At 32.6% G+C, this 16,862-nt stretch overlaps 1 protein-coding gene across 4 annotated transcripts; it reads right to left on the bottom strand.

Moving 5' to 3' along the window:
* Window positions 1-838: 838 nt before the first annotated feature.
* Window positions 839-15,061, bottom strand: LOC117317484 (tetraspanin-31-like). Of its 4 annotated transcripts, none has more exons than XM_033872306.1 (6): window positions 14,918-15,061; window positions 11,775-11,942; window positions 11,191-11,409; window positions 9,778-9,954; window positions 8,743-8,853; window positions 839-5,774 (listed from the first exon to the last, which is right to left on the bottom strand). In XM_033872306.1, the coding sequence occupies exons 1-5, from the start codon at window positions 14,978-14,980 to the stop codon at window positions 8,779-8,781; spliced, it is 702 nt and encodes a 233-aa protein (XP_033728197.1). In that variant the 5' UTR covers window positions 14,981-15,061; the 3' UTR covers window positions 839-5,774; window positions 8,743-8,778. The 4 variants fall into 4 exon arrangements, with proteins under 4 accessions (XP_033728197.1, XP_033728205.1, XP_033728189.1 ...); XM_033872314.1 differs by having other exon boundaries at window positions 8,761-8,853; XM_033872298.1 differs by having other exon boundaries at window positions 839-8,853.
* Window positions 15,062-16,862: the final 1,801 nt, after the last annotated feature.

Genomic DNA, 16,862 nt, shown 5'->3' with positions numbered 1-16,862 from the left:
GACTAGGTAATGTATTGGCGTCTATAGAAGTGTATCTCGACTAGGTAATGTATTGGCGTCTATAGAAGTGTATCTCGACTAGGTAATGTATTGGCGTCTATAGAAGTGTATCTCGACTAGGTAATGTATTGGCGTCTATAGAAGTTTATCTCGACTAGGTAATGTATTGGTGTCTATAGAAGTGTATCTCGACTAGGTAATGTATTGGCGTCTATAGAAGTGTATCTGGACTAGGTAATGGATTGGCGTCTATAGAAGTGTATCTTGACTAGGTAATGTATTGGTGTCTATAGAAGTGTATCACACCTAGGTTATGTATTGGGCGTCTATAGAAGTGTATCTCGGCTAGGTAATGTATTGGGTGTCTATAGAAGTGTATCTCGGCTAGGTAATGTATTGGTGTCTACAGAAGTGTATCTCGACTAGGTAATGTATTGGCATCTATAGAAGTGTATCTCGACTAGGTAATGTATCGGTGTCTATAGAAGTGAAGCCGTTACAATGTACCTAGATAATGTACTTGGCTGTTACAATGTACCTAGATAATGTACTTGGCTGTTACAATGTACCTAGATAATGTACTTGGGTGGTATTGTTTGCCAGTGATTGCAAGTCAGACATACTTGTGATAATGTGATGATTAGATCCACAGTTTCAAAAGCATTTGATGAAAAAGAATTGTAGTTGTCTAGGAAAAATCCTGTACACAGAAGTATATACAGACAACAGACAACCCAGTTTCAGTATACATCCTTGTGCCTCCTTACTTCGTTGTAGGGATATTAATGATTGGTTTGTGATGATTAAAATATTGTCAGAAGGGAACAAAAACAACTTATGTGATTATAACAAGTTTATTAATGAACCTTCAATACCTGTTACAGTTGTATATAATATACAGCTTCCCCATTCACACACACAAACCATGTAAAATAGAAATCATACACAAGATAAAAACTCTGACAGTTTAAAACAACAAAATGAATGGATTTCTTTCTGAAGCACTTGCAGAGAAACACAGAATAAACATTATATTAAGTGTCTAAAAGGTTCTAAAACTGTCAAACATTTAGACAAATATTAATGAAAAATATAACCAGTAAACTGTTCAAAACAAAAAGACATAGGTTTGGCTTTAGGACTTCAATATGACAAAACTTATCATCACTTAATAAACGCTAAATAATTTTCAATATCACACTTTTGATGTTAAATCATTTAACCATTTACCTCAATAAAAGACTAGCATCATTTTAATTAAAATTGACCTTGCATTTAATTTGTTTCCCCCACATTTCTGATATAAATGTAAAATCAGTATTAGTATCATTCTGGGAATGAACACTTACCCGGTATATTTTTCTATTAATCAGTTTTTTGAAAAAATATTTTGGCAATCTTCCTTGCTTATTGATATACCTTTATGGAATTATAAAAGTAATGCCACACATACAGGTATAGAAACTATTACGGGTCAAATCAACTGACACTTCATGTACACGACGTAAAAAGAAAAGAAAAAAGGTTTTTACTGACAAACAGCTTCAGTATTAATGTAACAGGGACTTCTTGCCTTTTAATTCTGCAATTACCATGCAGTTTTAAATATAAACATAAAGTACTATTAGAATAGGTACTCTTATCCAGTAAATGTTGTACAGATTGTATTCATTTTTAATTACTGCAAATAGGGAAACAAAACTGATATCATTTTGCAGGGTCCACATTAAAACTAGACATTTTTTGATGTACAGTATATTTTTGAGTTATTAGAAAATAAAAATGTATAACAATGCTGATGTAATACCTACTGATAGTACAATGGAATGTAAAATACTGTAGCTTCAATATTAGTCACACAGAAATCACCCATGAGCATTGCATAAAATTCTTTTACCAGAATTTCTTGATTACAGGGTGTATATACTGACATGATGTTTTAACCTGCTAGAGAAACAGTAGTTCTTCAGAAATGTTAACACAAAATACTTCCAAGCATGAATAACTACAGAACTGTTTGGATTTAGCAAATTAAAGAAAAACAAGTAAACAAATGAAATATGGAACAGACCTGTAAATAATTCACGGGACATAAACATAAATATTGCACTAGGACCTGTGTTTGATTCTAATATTTTTAAAGCTATCAAATTTCATATTGATTTTAGAAAAATGTTATTTATTAAAGCTATCAAATTTCATATTGATTTTAGAAAAATGTTATTTATTAAAGCTATCAAATTCATATTGATTTTAGAAAAAATGTTTTTAACTTTGAATAATAGTTATGTACAAGACAAGGAGAGATAGTCACTCTAGTATTTCCTAAAGAAACTTTGCAACATAATGGAACATATTTTAGGGGAAGATTAATTATACCAAGATACTATTTTCATTAAATATTAAAATGAAAAGAACTTTATATTAATATATGTCTTACAAACAATACACATCAGGAAGACCTTACATGAACATACAATTACCTTCAAACCATTGAGCATATAATTATTCACAATAAATCATGACAATTCACACTGAAAATTAATACATTTTGTAAATACTTTCTTAATACAATTTTAACTAAAACAATGTAATGCATAATTTCATAGACTTGAGGATATATGCTTACACATTACTGTTGTGATTTAAGTTGGAGTAACATGAAAATGAAGAAAGTCATGTGTGAGTTGATCCAACCACAGGCTTACTCAAGAGATGACCTATGACATGGAGCTATCTCCCTCAAAAACTGTCAATCTTTCAACAACGGCATGAAATAAAAACATCTACAATTTATTTGGATCATCACTGAACAATTCTGAACCATCATTTACAAAAAAAAAGAAAAAGAAAAAAAAGAAAGGAAAAATTAAATCGAGTGCCCTTTAGAAGGGAGATAATCCTATATCCAATAATTAGTGTAGCATACATCCTTAAGTCAAATTCTCAATCCACACAAAAATGAGACTTAAAGACTAGAACAGGTCTACAATATTACATATATATGGTCCTGCACTACAGCAGGTCTGGATTGACAGTAATGTTATTTTCAGATCATTGTTTCCATACCAAGGACATGGTACACTGTATCACTAATCTAAACTATTTTAGTCATTTATACAGACAAGTTTGAAGCACTGTCTAGCACATGAAAAAGGTTTGAATCCTTAACATTAAAATAGGGTAGAAAATTCAAATGTGACAATTGATGAATTATTTGTACTTAAAGATGAAATTGATTCTACAGTAAAATCTTACTGGTACAAACAACTTTCGCTCCAAGCTTACTGTTCACTTTGTTCCGACTACTTTGAGGACGTACAGGTACATAGAATGCATTTCCTTTAAGATAAATGCCAATGTCCATGGATGTTAAAAGTCATGGTAATGCTAACAAGTGCCTGAAACTGAACTATTCAAAGATTCCACATGTGACCTACTGAACAGCTGAAATGTCATGAAAAAATGATGTATAACAATATACCTAAGACAAAAGTGCAGGAATGTCATTGATTAGAATCGAATGTTCCAAGTTATTTACAAGAAAACTTAAACATCTGTTACAGTACTTTATTGCACTCACTTTCATATTATGGTAACTAACCATGTTGCAGTAAAATCTTCATTTCCAATAAAATGTTTAACTAAAAAAACAAAAACAGAACAAAAAATGTTTATAATGTAGTGGCAGTTCATTAACATCAAATAATTGGTGAAAAGCTAAATCTCAGTTTTGGTATCTATATATGGTTTCAAAGGCAGTTTCATTGAAATACTCGAGTCTTTTTTAAGTACTAAAACAGTTTCCCTGTTTGCCTTTGTAAGGAGTGCCACTGATCATATTCCTAAAATGAAATGTTTTAATTGAAATTCCTGACTTGTAAATAAAATCGACACACACAAACATACTATGGATTTCCATTATAAGATCTATTAGATACAACCCAAATATACCACCCTTTTACACCCAGACATAACAACAACATACTGTTACTGTACAACCTGCTGTGAGCACTGCTGATGTCAGATCAATACAATTTAGCTCTACAGTTTGGGTTTAGGCCATTCTTACAGCCTTTTGAAGTATAGAAACAAAAAGGACCTAGCTATGTTTTCAATTTCATTCCAACTATACAAGACTCTTTTAGGTTGAAAAACACCTCATTTATATGATATGCAATGAAAACCCTACTCTTGGAGCTAACATGTATGCATTATGTTGGAATATTTACTATGATTGTATAAATTTTCATGCTTCCCTCAAAACAGCAGCATGAAGGAACAACACTCACTTAACAATCAAAAAGAGGGCAACTACAAAGTGTTGTACACTGTCATAACTGTAGTCATCATTTTCTAAATTCATTACTTTTGATTTTTATTTAATTGGGTGTAATCTACAGGATTACTTACACATATTGATGGGGCTTTCTTTCAACAAGAAACAATGAGTGCTATATATAGCTGATGTGACTGGCCTTTACTCTGTTCATTTATCAAATCTGTCTAGACAAACATTGACGAAGAAATCACTTCTTCAATACAATAGTTAACAAGAACAAAACTAAATAGTTACATAATAAAACTCTTATATTTATGCAAATAATAACTTTTATGTATAGAGATAATACATATTTATACTCATCAACCAAGTTACTTAGTTACAAACAAAAAAAGATTCTTAGTCCTTGACTAATCAACAGAAAATATAACAATATGCAACCTTTATTTATTATATGATCAAAACAATCTCGTCGACAACCATTAATTACACTGGGATTGCAGTAACTAGTATGTTGTTGTAATGCCACAGTTACACTCCCCACATACATGTTTTTCCAATATTTTACACAAAACTACTACAGAATGAACTAACAAATAAATACATGAAACAATATTATATACATATAAATTATAAAGGAACCCAGGTCAAAGTTGGATCAGTATATCTGAACACAACAATGTACATTTCTCTAACCTGCCTGATTACCTGTACGTACCATTACCCTGCAATGTTTACCATAGACATACTGTGTGAGTGGGGCATTATAGGAAATCAAAACATATATAAATGTACATTGAAGCTGATTTGATAAACAAGCTATAAATGAAGCATTATACCCTGTGTTGACCAAGCTTTGAACTGGACCTGGCAAGTAAAACAGGTAATACTGTACATTTGACACAGGACACTATCTGTCTCCATGTGTCAAGTTTCCAACAGCTTTATCTGTATTAACATAGAACTGTAAATAAACTGTCTTAACTAAGATATGCAAGATAAAAATGTTTATCTATAATCACATGTATATTTATATCAATGCTAGTCTTAATCTAGATTTAATTTATGCATAAACACAGACGATATTGCCAACCAAGATATTAACATTCAGTGATTTGACATACAATGTGACAGTTTGGGATACAATGAAACATGTACCCTGGTAGATATGATTTTGATCTGTGAAGAAAAATGACTTGTGCAACATATGTCTATCACTGAATCCAGAAATACGAAGATAATTCAACTTTGGCCATATTATAATGTCCTTCCACACTACATCTGATCAGTTTATCTACCTATCACGAATATCCTGGTTCACAAAATATGTATCTGGTGGAGTTTCTTAGATAAAACAAGAATACTTACAGTAATATGTGTAAATCTATATGAATTATATACTACTAATTAACTACAACTATAAAAATGCACTTGGATTTGCTTTAGGATCTTTCTGATTTCTGTATCGTAGTGCAAGCCAGACTCCAATAATCTGAAACATAATGTAAACGTAATCATTAACAATCATCTCGATCTATGTATGTTACATTTACCAGTATATATATAACATGATACCAGGCTGAAACAGTACAACAAAAAAGTTACACCATGATGTTATTAACAAATACAAATAGGTTGCATTGCTCCCATTTTCTAAACATTATATATTCTGCCGATAAAAAGCATATTGTTCCACCGATAATGTTTTACATGCATGTCATGCATCATCTAAATTTTGAAATTATCTGAAAATCTCATTACAGATAGTTACTATTGATTACTTTTTGAGTTTTCACATTTTTCTACATGTTTAACTCGTAAACCCAACAGACAAGCTTTGTCGGGTATCTGTATGTTAACTGAAGTTTAATGTTTTTTGTAATTATGTTGAGGAGAGGCTACATATTTTGTTATTAGCTGTCAATGTTCTAATAAATAATTGGGTAGGTCATGTAAATATGTAGCTAAACAATGATTAGGTTGTTATTGTTCTCTTTTTAACCCATCTTCGCAAGACAAGGCTTCTGATTACGTTACACTCCACGAACCCTTGGCAGTTATAGTCGTCAGTTCCAGCCCTCTAGCTGAGATTCCAAATTACCACCCTTTATGCATGACATTTTCAACCAATCAAAACGAGCGTTACCTATGTACTTCATCAGTGATGTTTACAAACACCCATGGAGACTTGTGTTATTTTGATAGGTAGGTGATCAATAACTTGATTAAACACTGTAAATCTTTCCCCAAACATTGTACGTCTCTGTATTTAGATAAAATGCCATGACATAGTCGACGAGGTAGCTCTGTACTGAGCGCTGCAATTTTTGTTTACTGCAAAACCAAGCCTGAATGTAAAACACGATTTGATTGGATGCCCTGGGATTGGGATTCCAGGGCACGGCAGTTTAAACACGACTATATCTGCCAAGGGTTCGTGGAGTGTAACATAATCAGAAGCCTTGGCTAGTGAAGATGTACTTCACCATGCTACATTTGGCACCAGGATCATAGTATTGTGTGTTAACCACTACAAGTGAAAATGTTTCTACTCCACTATTGTGCATTTTACTCTCTAAAAACTTTCTGAAATACAGTTACCACACATCTTACCCAGTTCCTGGTTTTCACAGTCAGTTATAGATAAATATACACTGGATAATGTTATGGTATACTTGTCAAGGTACTGGGGATCAGTAAGTGTTAATTTCTATTGTGTGATTAATTCATCAAGTATACGGTTCAATCTCTCTAATAACAAACTGCATTTCAACCAACTTACATTGTATATCAGCAGAAACCAAAATACAAACACAAGAAAATATTAGTACCTTTGTGCAATGGCACTACAATAGTTCATAGACCACGATACACGTACAGTGTATTGCCAATCTAGAAACAATGGTACTACAATACTACATGTACAGTGTATTGCCCATGTAGAAACAATGGTACTACAATACTACATGTACAGTGTAATGACCATGTAGAAACAATTGTCTACAATAGTACATAGTACATGTACAGTGTATTACAAATGTAGAAACAATGGTACTACCATACAATAGTACATATACTACATGTACAGTGTATTATCAATGTAGATGGTAAGATAGATCTACTTTATCTTCTTTATCACGCATCTGTGTTTTTTTCTATACATATATACAGTGTACATGTGTCTATATGTATTCAACTTTAAAGCTGTGAGTCAATTTGATTTGCTTTAATAACTTCACCTGGCCTCTTATAAATCCTTGATAATCATTTAAAACATAATATGATATTAATAAAGTAGTATGACTTCAGCTAGTCTGGCTGTTGGTAATCAATAAGAAGCATCGAGTTATGACCTGACTGGTACAGACTGCTGCCAGTTTCCTGAGGATGTATATTGTTGATCAATAAGAGCAGATTTGTGCGGAGTAACACAACAGTTACCTAGATATGACAGTTACTGACTAGTTTCATCTGTTTTATAATATTTTAATCCTTAACTTATCATTTCTAGAAATCTATATTTCATTTCAATGTGTGACTGTACAGTCAGATGACTGACAATGGCCATGGGATAAGCTGACGAGAAAGTTTATGGCAGGACAGGTGAGCTAGAAGTGTACCCATGGCATGTATTAACCAAACCATAAACATACAAATCAATAAAACCCTTACAACTTTCCAAATCTACCAAAGCCACAAGACTCATAGCCATCACCATAATCAAAGCAAACTTGAGGGTTACACCAAGTCATGCAATCAAATTGATTTAAAAGAACTGTTTTTTTTTTTTTATATATAATACTGCTGTTTACTGAGTGAAAGTTGCATGCTTTATCAATTCAGCAGACCATTCAGATTACCTACACACTATGTCACATTGTTGTGTTGTTTGAATGACTCAGCATTAATTCAGATCTGATTCATTTGTGCTATAGCTTTTTAGTTCCTTTAGGAAATCAGCCTTGGCACACCTAAAAGTAACTTCAACTGTATCAGTAATGTACAAAATGAAAACCTGGACCGACAGGCATTCAGTGTTAATTCTAAGTACTCATTTGGCTCAATACAATTTTTCATTGTTCATGATGAAGAAACAGTTGAATTGTTTACCATGATGTTAGTTTTTGTAATAGTTACTACATCTGTATATATATGTGATACAACCTAAATTTTCTTAATTCAACCACAAAGATGTACCAGACCAAGAGATGAATAATGATTAGAACTTCTCTGGGGTTGAGCGAGATTGAATCAGTGGACAAATTATCTTTTAATCTTCAAAATAATGTTTTAGGAAAAGGTGAGACAGATAATACAATCACCATATATTTTAAAAACTTGTTATTGAAATCTCAAAAATGTTCCTTTATTATTTCACTGACAACCCTAGAGAAGTCCTTGCATAACAACTGGGAAGAAAGCCACCGCCAAGAATAAAACAGACATAATTAGTAACATACACATTCGTGTATACAAACTTGTTAGTTTGACGCAAGTTAAAGAAATGAGCTTGGATTAGCTCGTGGATCTTTCTGGTTACGAAATCGGATTGTAATCCAAACGCCAATTATCTGCAAACGTGAAAACCACACGACACATCATGATAAAGTCTTGTAAATGCGTAAATATTTTGTTTACTTGCTTCTAATAAAACAATACACTTGTTAATCAACAAATGTTTTCCCTGACTATGAATTTCAGGATTGCAATTTGCAAGCAAGAACATTGAATTTAATCTTAATGTATACATTGAAATCTGTATAGACTAATGCTAGAACAAATTATTAGAGATATGAACATTATCATGAAATATTTGACTAACTCTTTTCAGTATATTCTTCTCATGTTTTAAATGGAAAATAATAATCTGTTATGTTGTGAGTGATGAATCCATTTGATTTTGAGACAATCACAAAGTGAACTGAAACTTCTAAAATACATCTATGCATCTACATGTATACAGCATAATGAAGATTGAAATTTCTTATTCATGGCACATTTATATAGCAAGTTTTTAAAAAACTTGTATATACATGCTGGTACATGTATGTAACTGGTTAATAAAACTGGCATTGATTTTATGATTTATTTTTAGTACAAACTCCAACCAAAGCATTTTAACATTATTCTTTTCCCAAACATTCATGCAAATCAACAACCACAAGTAACATTAATACATGTAACACCTTCCTCCTACATTTGATGTAAAACCAGTAAAACTGAATACAATACCATCTTATTTATCATAGATATGTATCTAATTAAACAGTTCTATGTTGCTTTCTCCAATAGCATTGTTTTTCCCCTTCAATTCAAATATCATCAGGAAAATTAGAATGTATTTTTCCTACAACTTTTATATATTATCTGTAAAATTGAAGTTACAAAAAGGGCAAAAATAAGCAGGCAGTTATGGGAATATGAGATTGTATTGGATGATTTTTTAAGAAAACTAAATTCTGTGACAGTTTATGATTTAACAGTGAAATACATACCTCTGTAAAGCTGAAGAACAGCCCAACACCTCCAGTTATTTTAAAGGCAGAATGGATTTCATTTTGTAATGCTTTCAAACAGGTCTGACAGGGACATTTGGCTTGTAGATCAGCTTCAGTAATATTTACGATTTTCGTACAGCAAGGACCAGTATTACCCCCATTACAGCACTTGATCTACAACCAGTAAGACAATATTACAGTTTGTATATTGACATGAGAAGACCTATATATATGGTCTGTATATTGACATAAGACCTATAAGGCTATATATATGGTCTGTATATTGACATGAGAACACCTACATATATGGTCTGTATATTGACATAAGACCTATAAGGCTATATATATGGTTTGTATATTGACATGAGAACACCTATATATATGGTCTGTATATTGACATGAGAACACCTATATATATGGTCTGTATATTGACATAAGACCTATAAGGCTATATATATGGTCTGTATATTGACATGAGAACACCTACATATATGGTCTGTATATTGACATAAGACCTATAAGGCTATATATATGGTCTGTATATTGACATAAGACCTATAAGGCTATATATATGGTCTGTATATTGACATGAGAACACCTATATATATGGTCTGTATATTGACATGAGAACACCTACATATATGGTCTGTATATTGACATAAGACCTATAAGGCTATATATATGGTCTGTATATTGACATACGACCTATATATATGGTCTGTATATTGACATGAGAAGACCTATAAATATGGTCTGTATATTGACATAAGACCTATAAGGCTATATATATGGTCTGTATATTGACATGAGAACACCTACATATATGGTCTGTATATTGACATAAGACCTATAAGGCTATATATATGGTCTGTATATTGACATGAGAACACCTATATATATGGTCTGTATATTGACATGAGAACACCTACATATATGGTCTGTATATTGACATGAGAACACCTACATATATAGTCTCACATGCTCAACTGGTATAATCAGCTGTCTCTCAGATAATCAAAAGAAGTGGTTTGAATGTTTAACAAAATTGGCCCCAGTGACCTTGAATATGGATGAAGTTAATTTCTATTTGCAAACTTTGTGGAGTACTATCCCAGGAAACTCACAATTACATTGATTCTACGCTTTTTGGTTAATCAGAAGTTTGTTGAGCATTTAAAATGTATCTAACCCCTGTGTCCTTGAATATTGGCCAAGATGGTTTTTTTCACAGGTCAAGTCATCCAAGACACCTACCAGTCAACTGTCAGGATATAGGTGGGTTTTTTTTGGTTTTTTTTTTGAAGTTCTAATGATGCAGTTTAGCATTTATTGCTAAATGAAATATCCATGAGGATATACAGAAAACTAACAAGCGTAAATAAAAAATTACTTAATTTAATCGAAGCTTACCCCGGCACAAGGTGGGTGTCCACTGCGGTCATCTCCTGGTTTACTCCAATCTGAAAAGCCACAGCAATCAAATTTGTACTGGACTGTTTCTTTGGTCTGGTTTGAGGCAAGTCTCCAGCCATTTTCAGCAAACTGTTCCTGTTGTTTCTCATTGATTGCTAGACATGCACAAGCCAGAGAGAATTGGAGCAGGAACAACATGAACAGAATAATCATATACTAAAATACATAAGGAAGATAATATCATGTTCATTCCTAAACTTTCATCACTTTATGACAGTGTAATATATATATGGGCCAAAGAAAAACAATCACTGGCTTTTTAGATACCAGGAGGACGCTAACCCCCATCCGAGGTGAAACACAGAAGAAAGTCTTTCAATTCAATTTGATTATATTTAAAATTAGTAAGCAGATATGAGGTGATACCTGGTAATAAATAGTCTCGCTATCAAATTTTGTATAACTTACTACGGATAAGTATTATTTAATTGTGACATATCTTATTGGTACTCTACTTAAATGTTTAAGTAAACATTTAGAATAAAAGAGTATAAGACCTTTATACTTTACAAAAAGGATACAAAAAATAGAAGCACTTGGTGATGCTTGATTGCACCAATGAGGCCAATGAGGGCAATAATGAATAGGAAAACTCCACAGGCAATGATCCCTCCAACCAGAGTTAAATTGGTCACTATGGCAACAACTCTACCATATGCTGCAACGCCAATCAGAATAAACGACACAAACTGAAAGTAAACAAATGAGTGACGACATATACCACATGTATTTACACATCATACAAAGAATTGTTTTAATTGTTTACAATGTAAAACAGATACCAGGGGTGAAGTAGACTTCTGTTACATGATTGTCCTATATCACTGACGGTACTGAGGCCACAATGAGTTTGTTCAGAGAAATAAAAGTGTAATGACATGAGTTTAATGGTTTTGATAAAATCTATTCATTGTAAAATTAGAAAACAATAGGAATGCTAAGCAATCTTGTAAGTAGGTAATAAACAAGTGCAATCAATGATTGCGAAAGCTCACCGGCGTCAGCAATCACACTATGCATTCATTTTTTATGTATGTATAAGCATGTCATTTTGAAATTGTACGTCACATAATATCGCTCCTAGACTTCTAATGGATGTATAAACCAAATAAGAAGGATGTGGACTTACAAGCTTTCCAAAACTTACCCCAAAAATCTTTAAAGAGGGTTTATGTGCCAAAAAATTTAAGTCCACTTAATGGCAAAATGCCAAAAAAATCACATTTTTTTTTGCATGATTTTGATATAATATCACTCCCGGACATCTAACGAATGCAAAAACCAAATTAGAAGGTTGTGAGAGCATAATTTTGGAATTACCCCAAATACTAAAAAGTTAAGTTAACAAACTGGTAAAATGCGAAAAAATTCACAAATTTTTTATGCACGATTTTGCCATAACATTACTCCTAGACCTCTAATGAATGCATACACCATATTAGAAGGGTGTGAGGTGTATACTTTTGGACTTAGAAGCTTTCCAAAAACTAATCCCAAAAACTTTTAAAGTTTTGGGGTGGGACACCCGACGTGACAGCATTATATTGATATGTGGAGCTGCTCAGTATTCACAAAATGCGACATTTCTTGACAATCAAAATGTTACCGTAATGAAATATCATATATATATATACAAGATTGGCACTTCAATAATTATAAAATGATATATTAGTATGGGTTCACGTAATCTTTTCATACATTTATGTAAACCTTACCATATGAAAACAACTGAATGCTGTCAAATCCAATTTGTAAGACCTCTGTGAGATTCTGCAGTTCTCACAGTGACGTTTGCTTTTTATTTTCATAATTAGTTTACTGACTTTAAGTGGCTACCTTATCTGAAGGTCAGAAAATTCTAATAATCAAACCTCCATCTGTACAAAAGTTAAAGCTGATTTTCAGTCTCAATTGTGTATTCGTAATTAACAACTGTCTATAATTATGCATTATATATATTGACTTGGATATTTTGAACTAACGCTTACTTTCTGAAGCATAATTTCCTAATTCACACAATAACTTATGGCAGTTGTATCTGTAGCATTTTCTAGGTTCATTGCTATGCAATGCTACAGTCAATGAAAGGAAATTGTAGTGATGACCATTTAGGGTTTCCTTCCTTTACCTCTATAGCTTAAGCTACTTTGCTAAGATATCCAATAATAAGCAAAGCAGATTACGAGGACCTGCAGTTTCTATAGTGATGGATAACTTTCTCATGCTTTGTATTTCTTACTAGTCACACCTGTTAGTGATAAACAATGATAATACATATGGTATACCCTTCGTACAAAACTTGTTACTAGCTGATCACAGCATGGTAAAAACTACAATGGTTATGGTGACAAACAAGATGTGATCACAGATGCATGACAATATAATGAACTCTACCTATCGATGATATTTAATAGACACTAGGTGTTCATACTGACAAACTTACCTGTCCAATTTACCAAATGTAAGATAATCAGATTTATAATCTGCAATTTACTTTAAACTATATGTGGGTTTAATATTGTGTAAAATATTTCGTTACAATTTTATTTGGAAGATTTTCTAAAACCACCAAATATATAACATTAATTCTCCCAACAAATTACATGCCTTTACATGTACAGTATTCATTAAAAGATAATGGTATGACCACATGACTCAATCGTAGCGGAACTGGACCAGGTTGATCATGATATCAGGGACCAGGCCTAGGTAGCTCAATCAGTAGAGCATACGGCTAGTGTCCCGGGTTTGAACCCGGTCTGGCGGTGCATTTTTCCACTCCTAATACACAATATTACAAGTTTTATAAATTTTCTCAATACTATTAAGCCTAAAAAAAATCCATGTGTTTCTAATAACCCTATAGCTACTGACCCTATATTTTAGTGCCTACCCTTTAATACAGGTAAGGTTTTTTTTGGCTATTTTCAAGAAAGGTCTATTAAAGTCAAGGTTCATAGTCTTTATAACCATAGTAAAAACTTTTCATAAGATAAAAAAATTTCCTCACCTACATACACTTTTTTTCTGGCATGTCAGCAGAAACACATTATGTTTTTAGGCCTTGTAATAAACTTTGATTTCATTGTCTGATTTTCAAAAACATTTCTTATCCACAATGACTAAATATTGATGGAATATTGTTCATTGCATTTAATTCAGAAGTATCACAATTTTATTATTTGATATTTATCTTAATATGATAATCGACTAGGATTTCAGTGAAGATATCATATTTCAGTGTGGGACGTCTTTGTCTAATATACGTGTGCACAGCTGTGATAGCAGCTGAACTGAGGCTGGGCACTATTGACAAATACTAGTTACTCATTGCGTGGTCATGTTACATCTACTGTAGCATCGTTAAATATCGTATTGATCGTCCGACAACATAAAATTAAAATCATCCCTGGCCACACGCTGCTGCGTCGAAATTATTTTCAATTTTGTTCACAGTCATTTATGTGATATTACATTCAAGTAACTGACACATGGCTATTTACACGTAGACCGGCGTTATGTCCCGAGGCCTGATAACATTCAACAACACACAATAGGTATTCGAATGCATGTCTATGCAGACTTTCTCAATTTTACCAACCTCAGTGAGATAGTAACACGGTTCTATACTATGTTAAAATATAAATCAAAACGGATAACTTACTATATATAGCACATTCAATGCAGCCAATGCATTTTTCGAACATTGAAATCCCCCGCAAACCATTTCTCTGGTAGATGTATGAACGTCGACCGATCAAACGAACTCCGTTGTTGGAGACACGACAGCAGGCGTACAATGGCGAATAATCAGGTGATATTGACACTAGACATAGTTTCGTAAAAATAAATATTCAACGTTTTTATCTAAAAAATAGTTGTTTTATAAGACAGTAATCTAGACATTTTTTAAACTGAAAAATAAATCCTGTGTGATTTTTTTAGCATTGTTTAAGGAAACGATTGTTTAGCTATTTCCATTTATTTTCGTAAAAACTACTGTAGCCTAGGGTCGTCGAAAGTTTTTCATTCGTATCAGTATCTACAGTGTCATTATATTGCTATAATTAAAACGCTCCCGTGTTCGTTCTTTCGTTTATTTATTTATTTTTAATTTAGAACTGATTATTTGTAGATATCAATTTTTTTTTCCCGTTTCCTTTTTCATTTTTTTTTTAAAGATTTCAACAGTAGATTCTACATAATACATTTACAATTCAATTTATCTATACATCATACATACAATCCTTCCATTCTTCATAATTAGTTAAAATTCAACAGTAGATCCAGAGACTTGTATCTCATGTGATATACAAGTCTCTGGTAGATCTATATTGAAGATGATTAAAAAAATTGTATGTACTGTATCAGAGACGCATATAGACGTATATACCTGATATACAAGTCTCTGACTGTATTTATGAAAGAAAGAACGAGGGATAGAAGAAATTAAAGAAAAGAAAAAGAAAGTCAGTGTGGAGAAAGAATATCAAAAATTATTTGATGTCACCGAATTTTGATATCAGATCCAGTAGATAATTTTGATTTTCAGGCCTCGTCCTAGGCCTATCAGAAAATTTGATTTGCCTGGATGGCATGATATTTATATCAGGAAATCAGTTTTTGATATCAAGTGAAAAACGAAGAATAAGTAGACATCTAGGCCTAAAACAGCTGCATGAAATTGACTGAAAATAATATTTCGAGGAGCCCGATAATCGTTTGCAATATGTTTATAAACTCAAATAGTTCAGCCTCAGCATCTATAATCACACACCTTTTAGTGCAGGGATCGACCCGATAATTTGCTACGTCATTCTATTACAACGGGATGCCACTTTTACCGAATGCAATATACCGTAGTATATTCAGGCACTATATTATTCATTAAGAATTAAACATGATGCAGCTGTCTTAATTTTTCCTGTTTTTTTGTTTTTTGTTTTGTTTTACTACGGAACTGGAAATTAGTAGAGAAGACAACCAAATGGTAGAGCTCGATGACAAGTAACAAGTAAGTACAAACCATTCTGACCAACAAGGATATCAAATTCCCTTGTCACGACCTACCGTGTAGTCGGTAGGCCAGGGCCATCTGAATGCTAGATATCATTCTCGATTTTTTAATGTGAATTTCATTTCGGGTCCAATAAAATTGAATTTGAGTTAGTATCACCAGAGACGTGCATATCTGATATATACAAGTTTCTGGTATCAATTTTTCATAACACATCGATTCTCAGTTTATCTGTCAAATCGATTTGCAATGCTACAGTGACGTGCATTGCCAAATAATAATAATGGAAAAAAACCCACCAAAAAACAAACAAGAGGCCCAGAGGGCCTGTATCGATCACCTGGTTTATTTGAGCAAGCATCAAAATAATGCTTTAATGTTCCATTTGCTAATAGCTTTATTTGTTGATATATGTTCAAAGATATAACACAGAAACAAAGTCAAGATTCAAAATGATTGTATTCAAAGAAACTAATAAGTCCCTTGGGGTGGGGAAAGAACCCTGGACCACAGGGACTTGAGAATTAGTGACAGTCTACATGTATTTGGACATCCCCTAGGTAGTGTATGGATATTTTTTTACCGAATTTTA

This window comes from Pecten maximus, chromosome 2, assembly GCF_902652985.1.
Source record: "Pecten maximus chromosome 2, xPecMax1.1, whole genome shotgun sequence".
Taxonomy (NCBI): Eukaryota; Metazoa; Mollusca; class Bivalvia; order Pectinida; family Pectinidae; genus Pecten; species Pecten maximus.
The sequence above is the reverse complement of the archived record's forward strand: the minus strand, read 5'-3'. Positions and strand labels throughout refer to the sequence as shown.

What these genes read in the sequence shown, in the direction of transcription:
- LOC117317484 (XM_033872298.1), bottom strand. Translation starts at nt 14,980, where the DNA reads ATGGTTTGCGGGGGATTTCAATGTTCGAAAAATGCATTGGCTGCATTG. An exon ending in CATTGAATGTGCTATATATA is followed by an intron (nt 11,943 to 14,917) that starts GTAAGTTATCCG and finishes GTTTACTTTCAG; the next exon opens with TTTGTGTCGTTTATTCTGAT. An exon ending in GACACCCACCTTGTGCCGGG is followed by an intron (nt 9,955 to 11,190) that starts GTAAGCTTCGAT and finishes TACTGGTTGTAG; the next exon opens with ATCAAGTGCTGTAATGGGGG.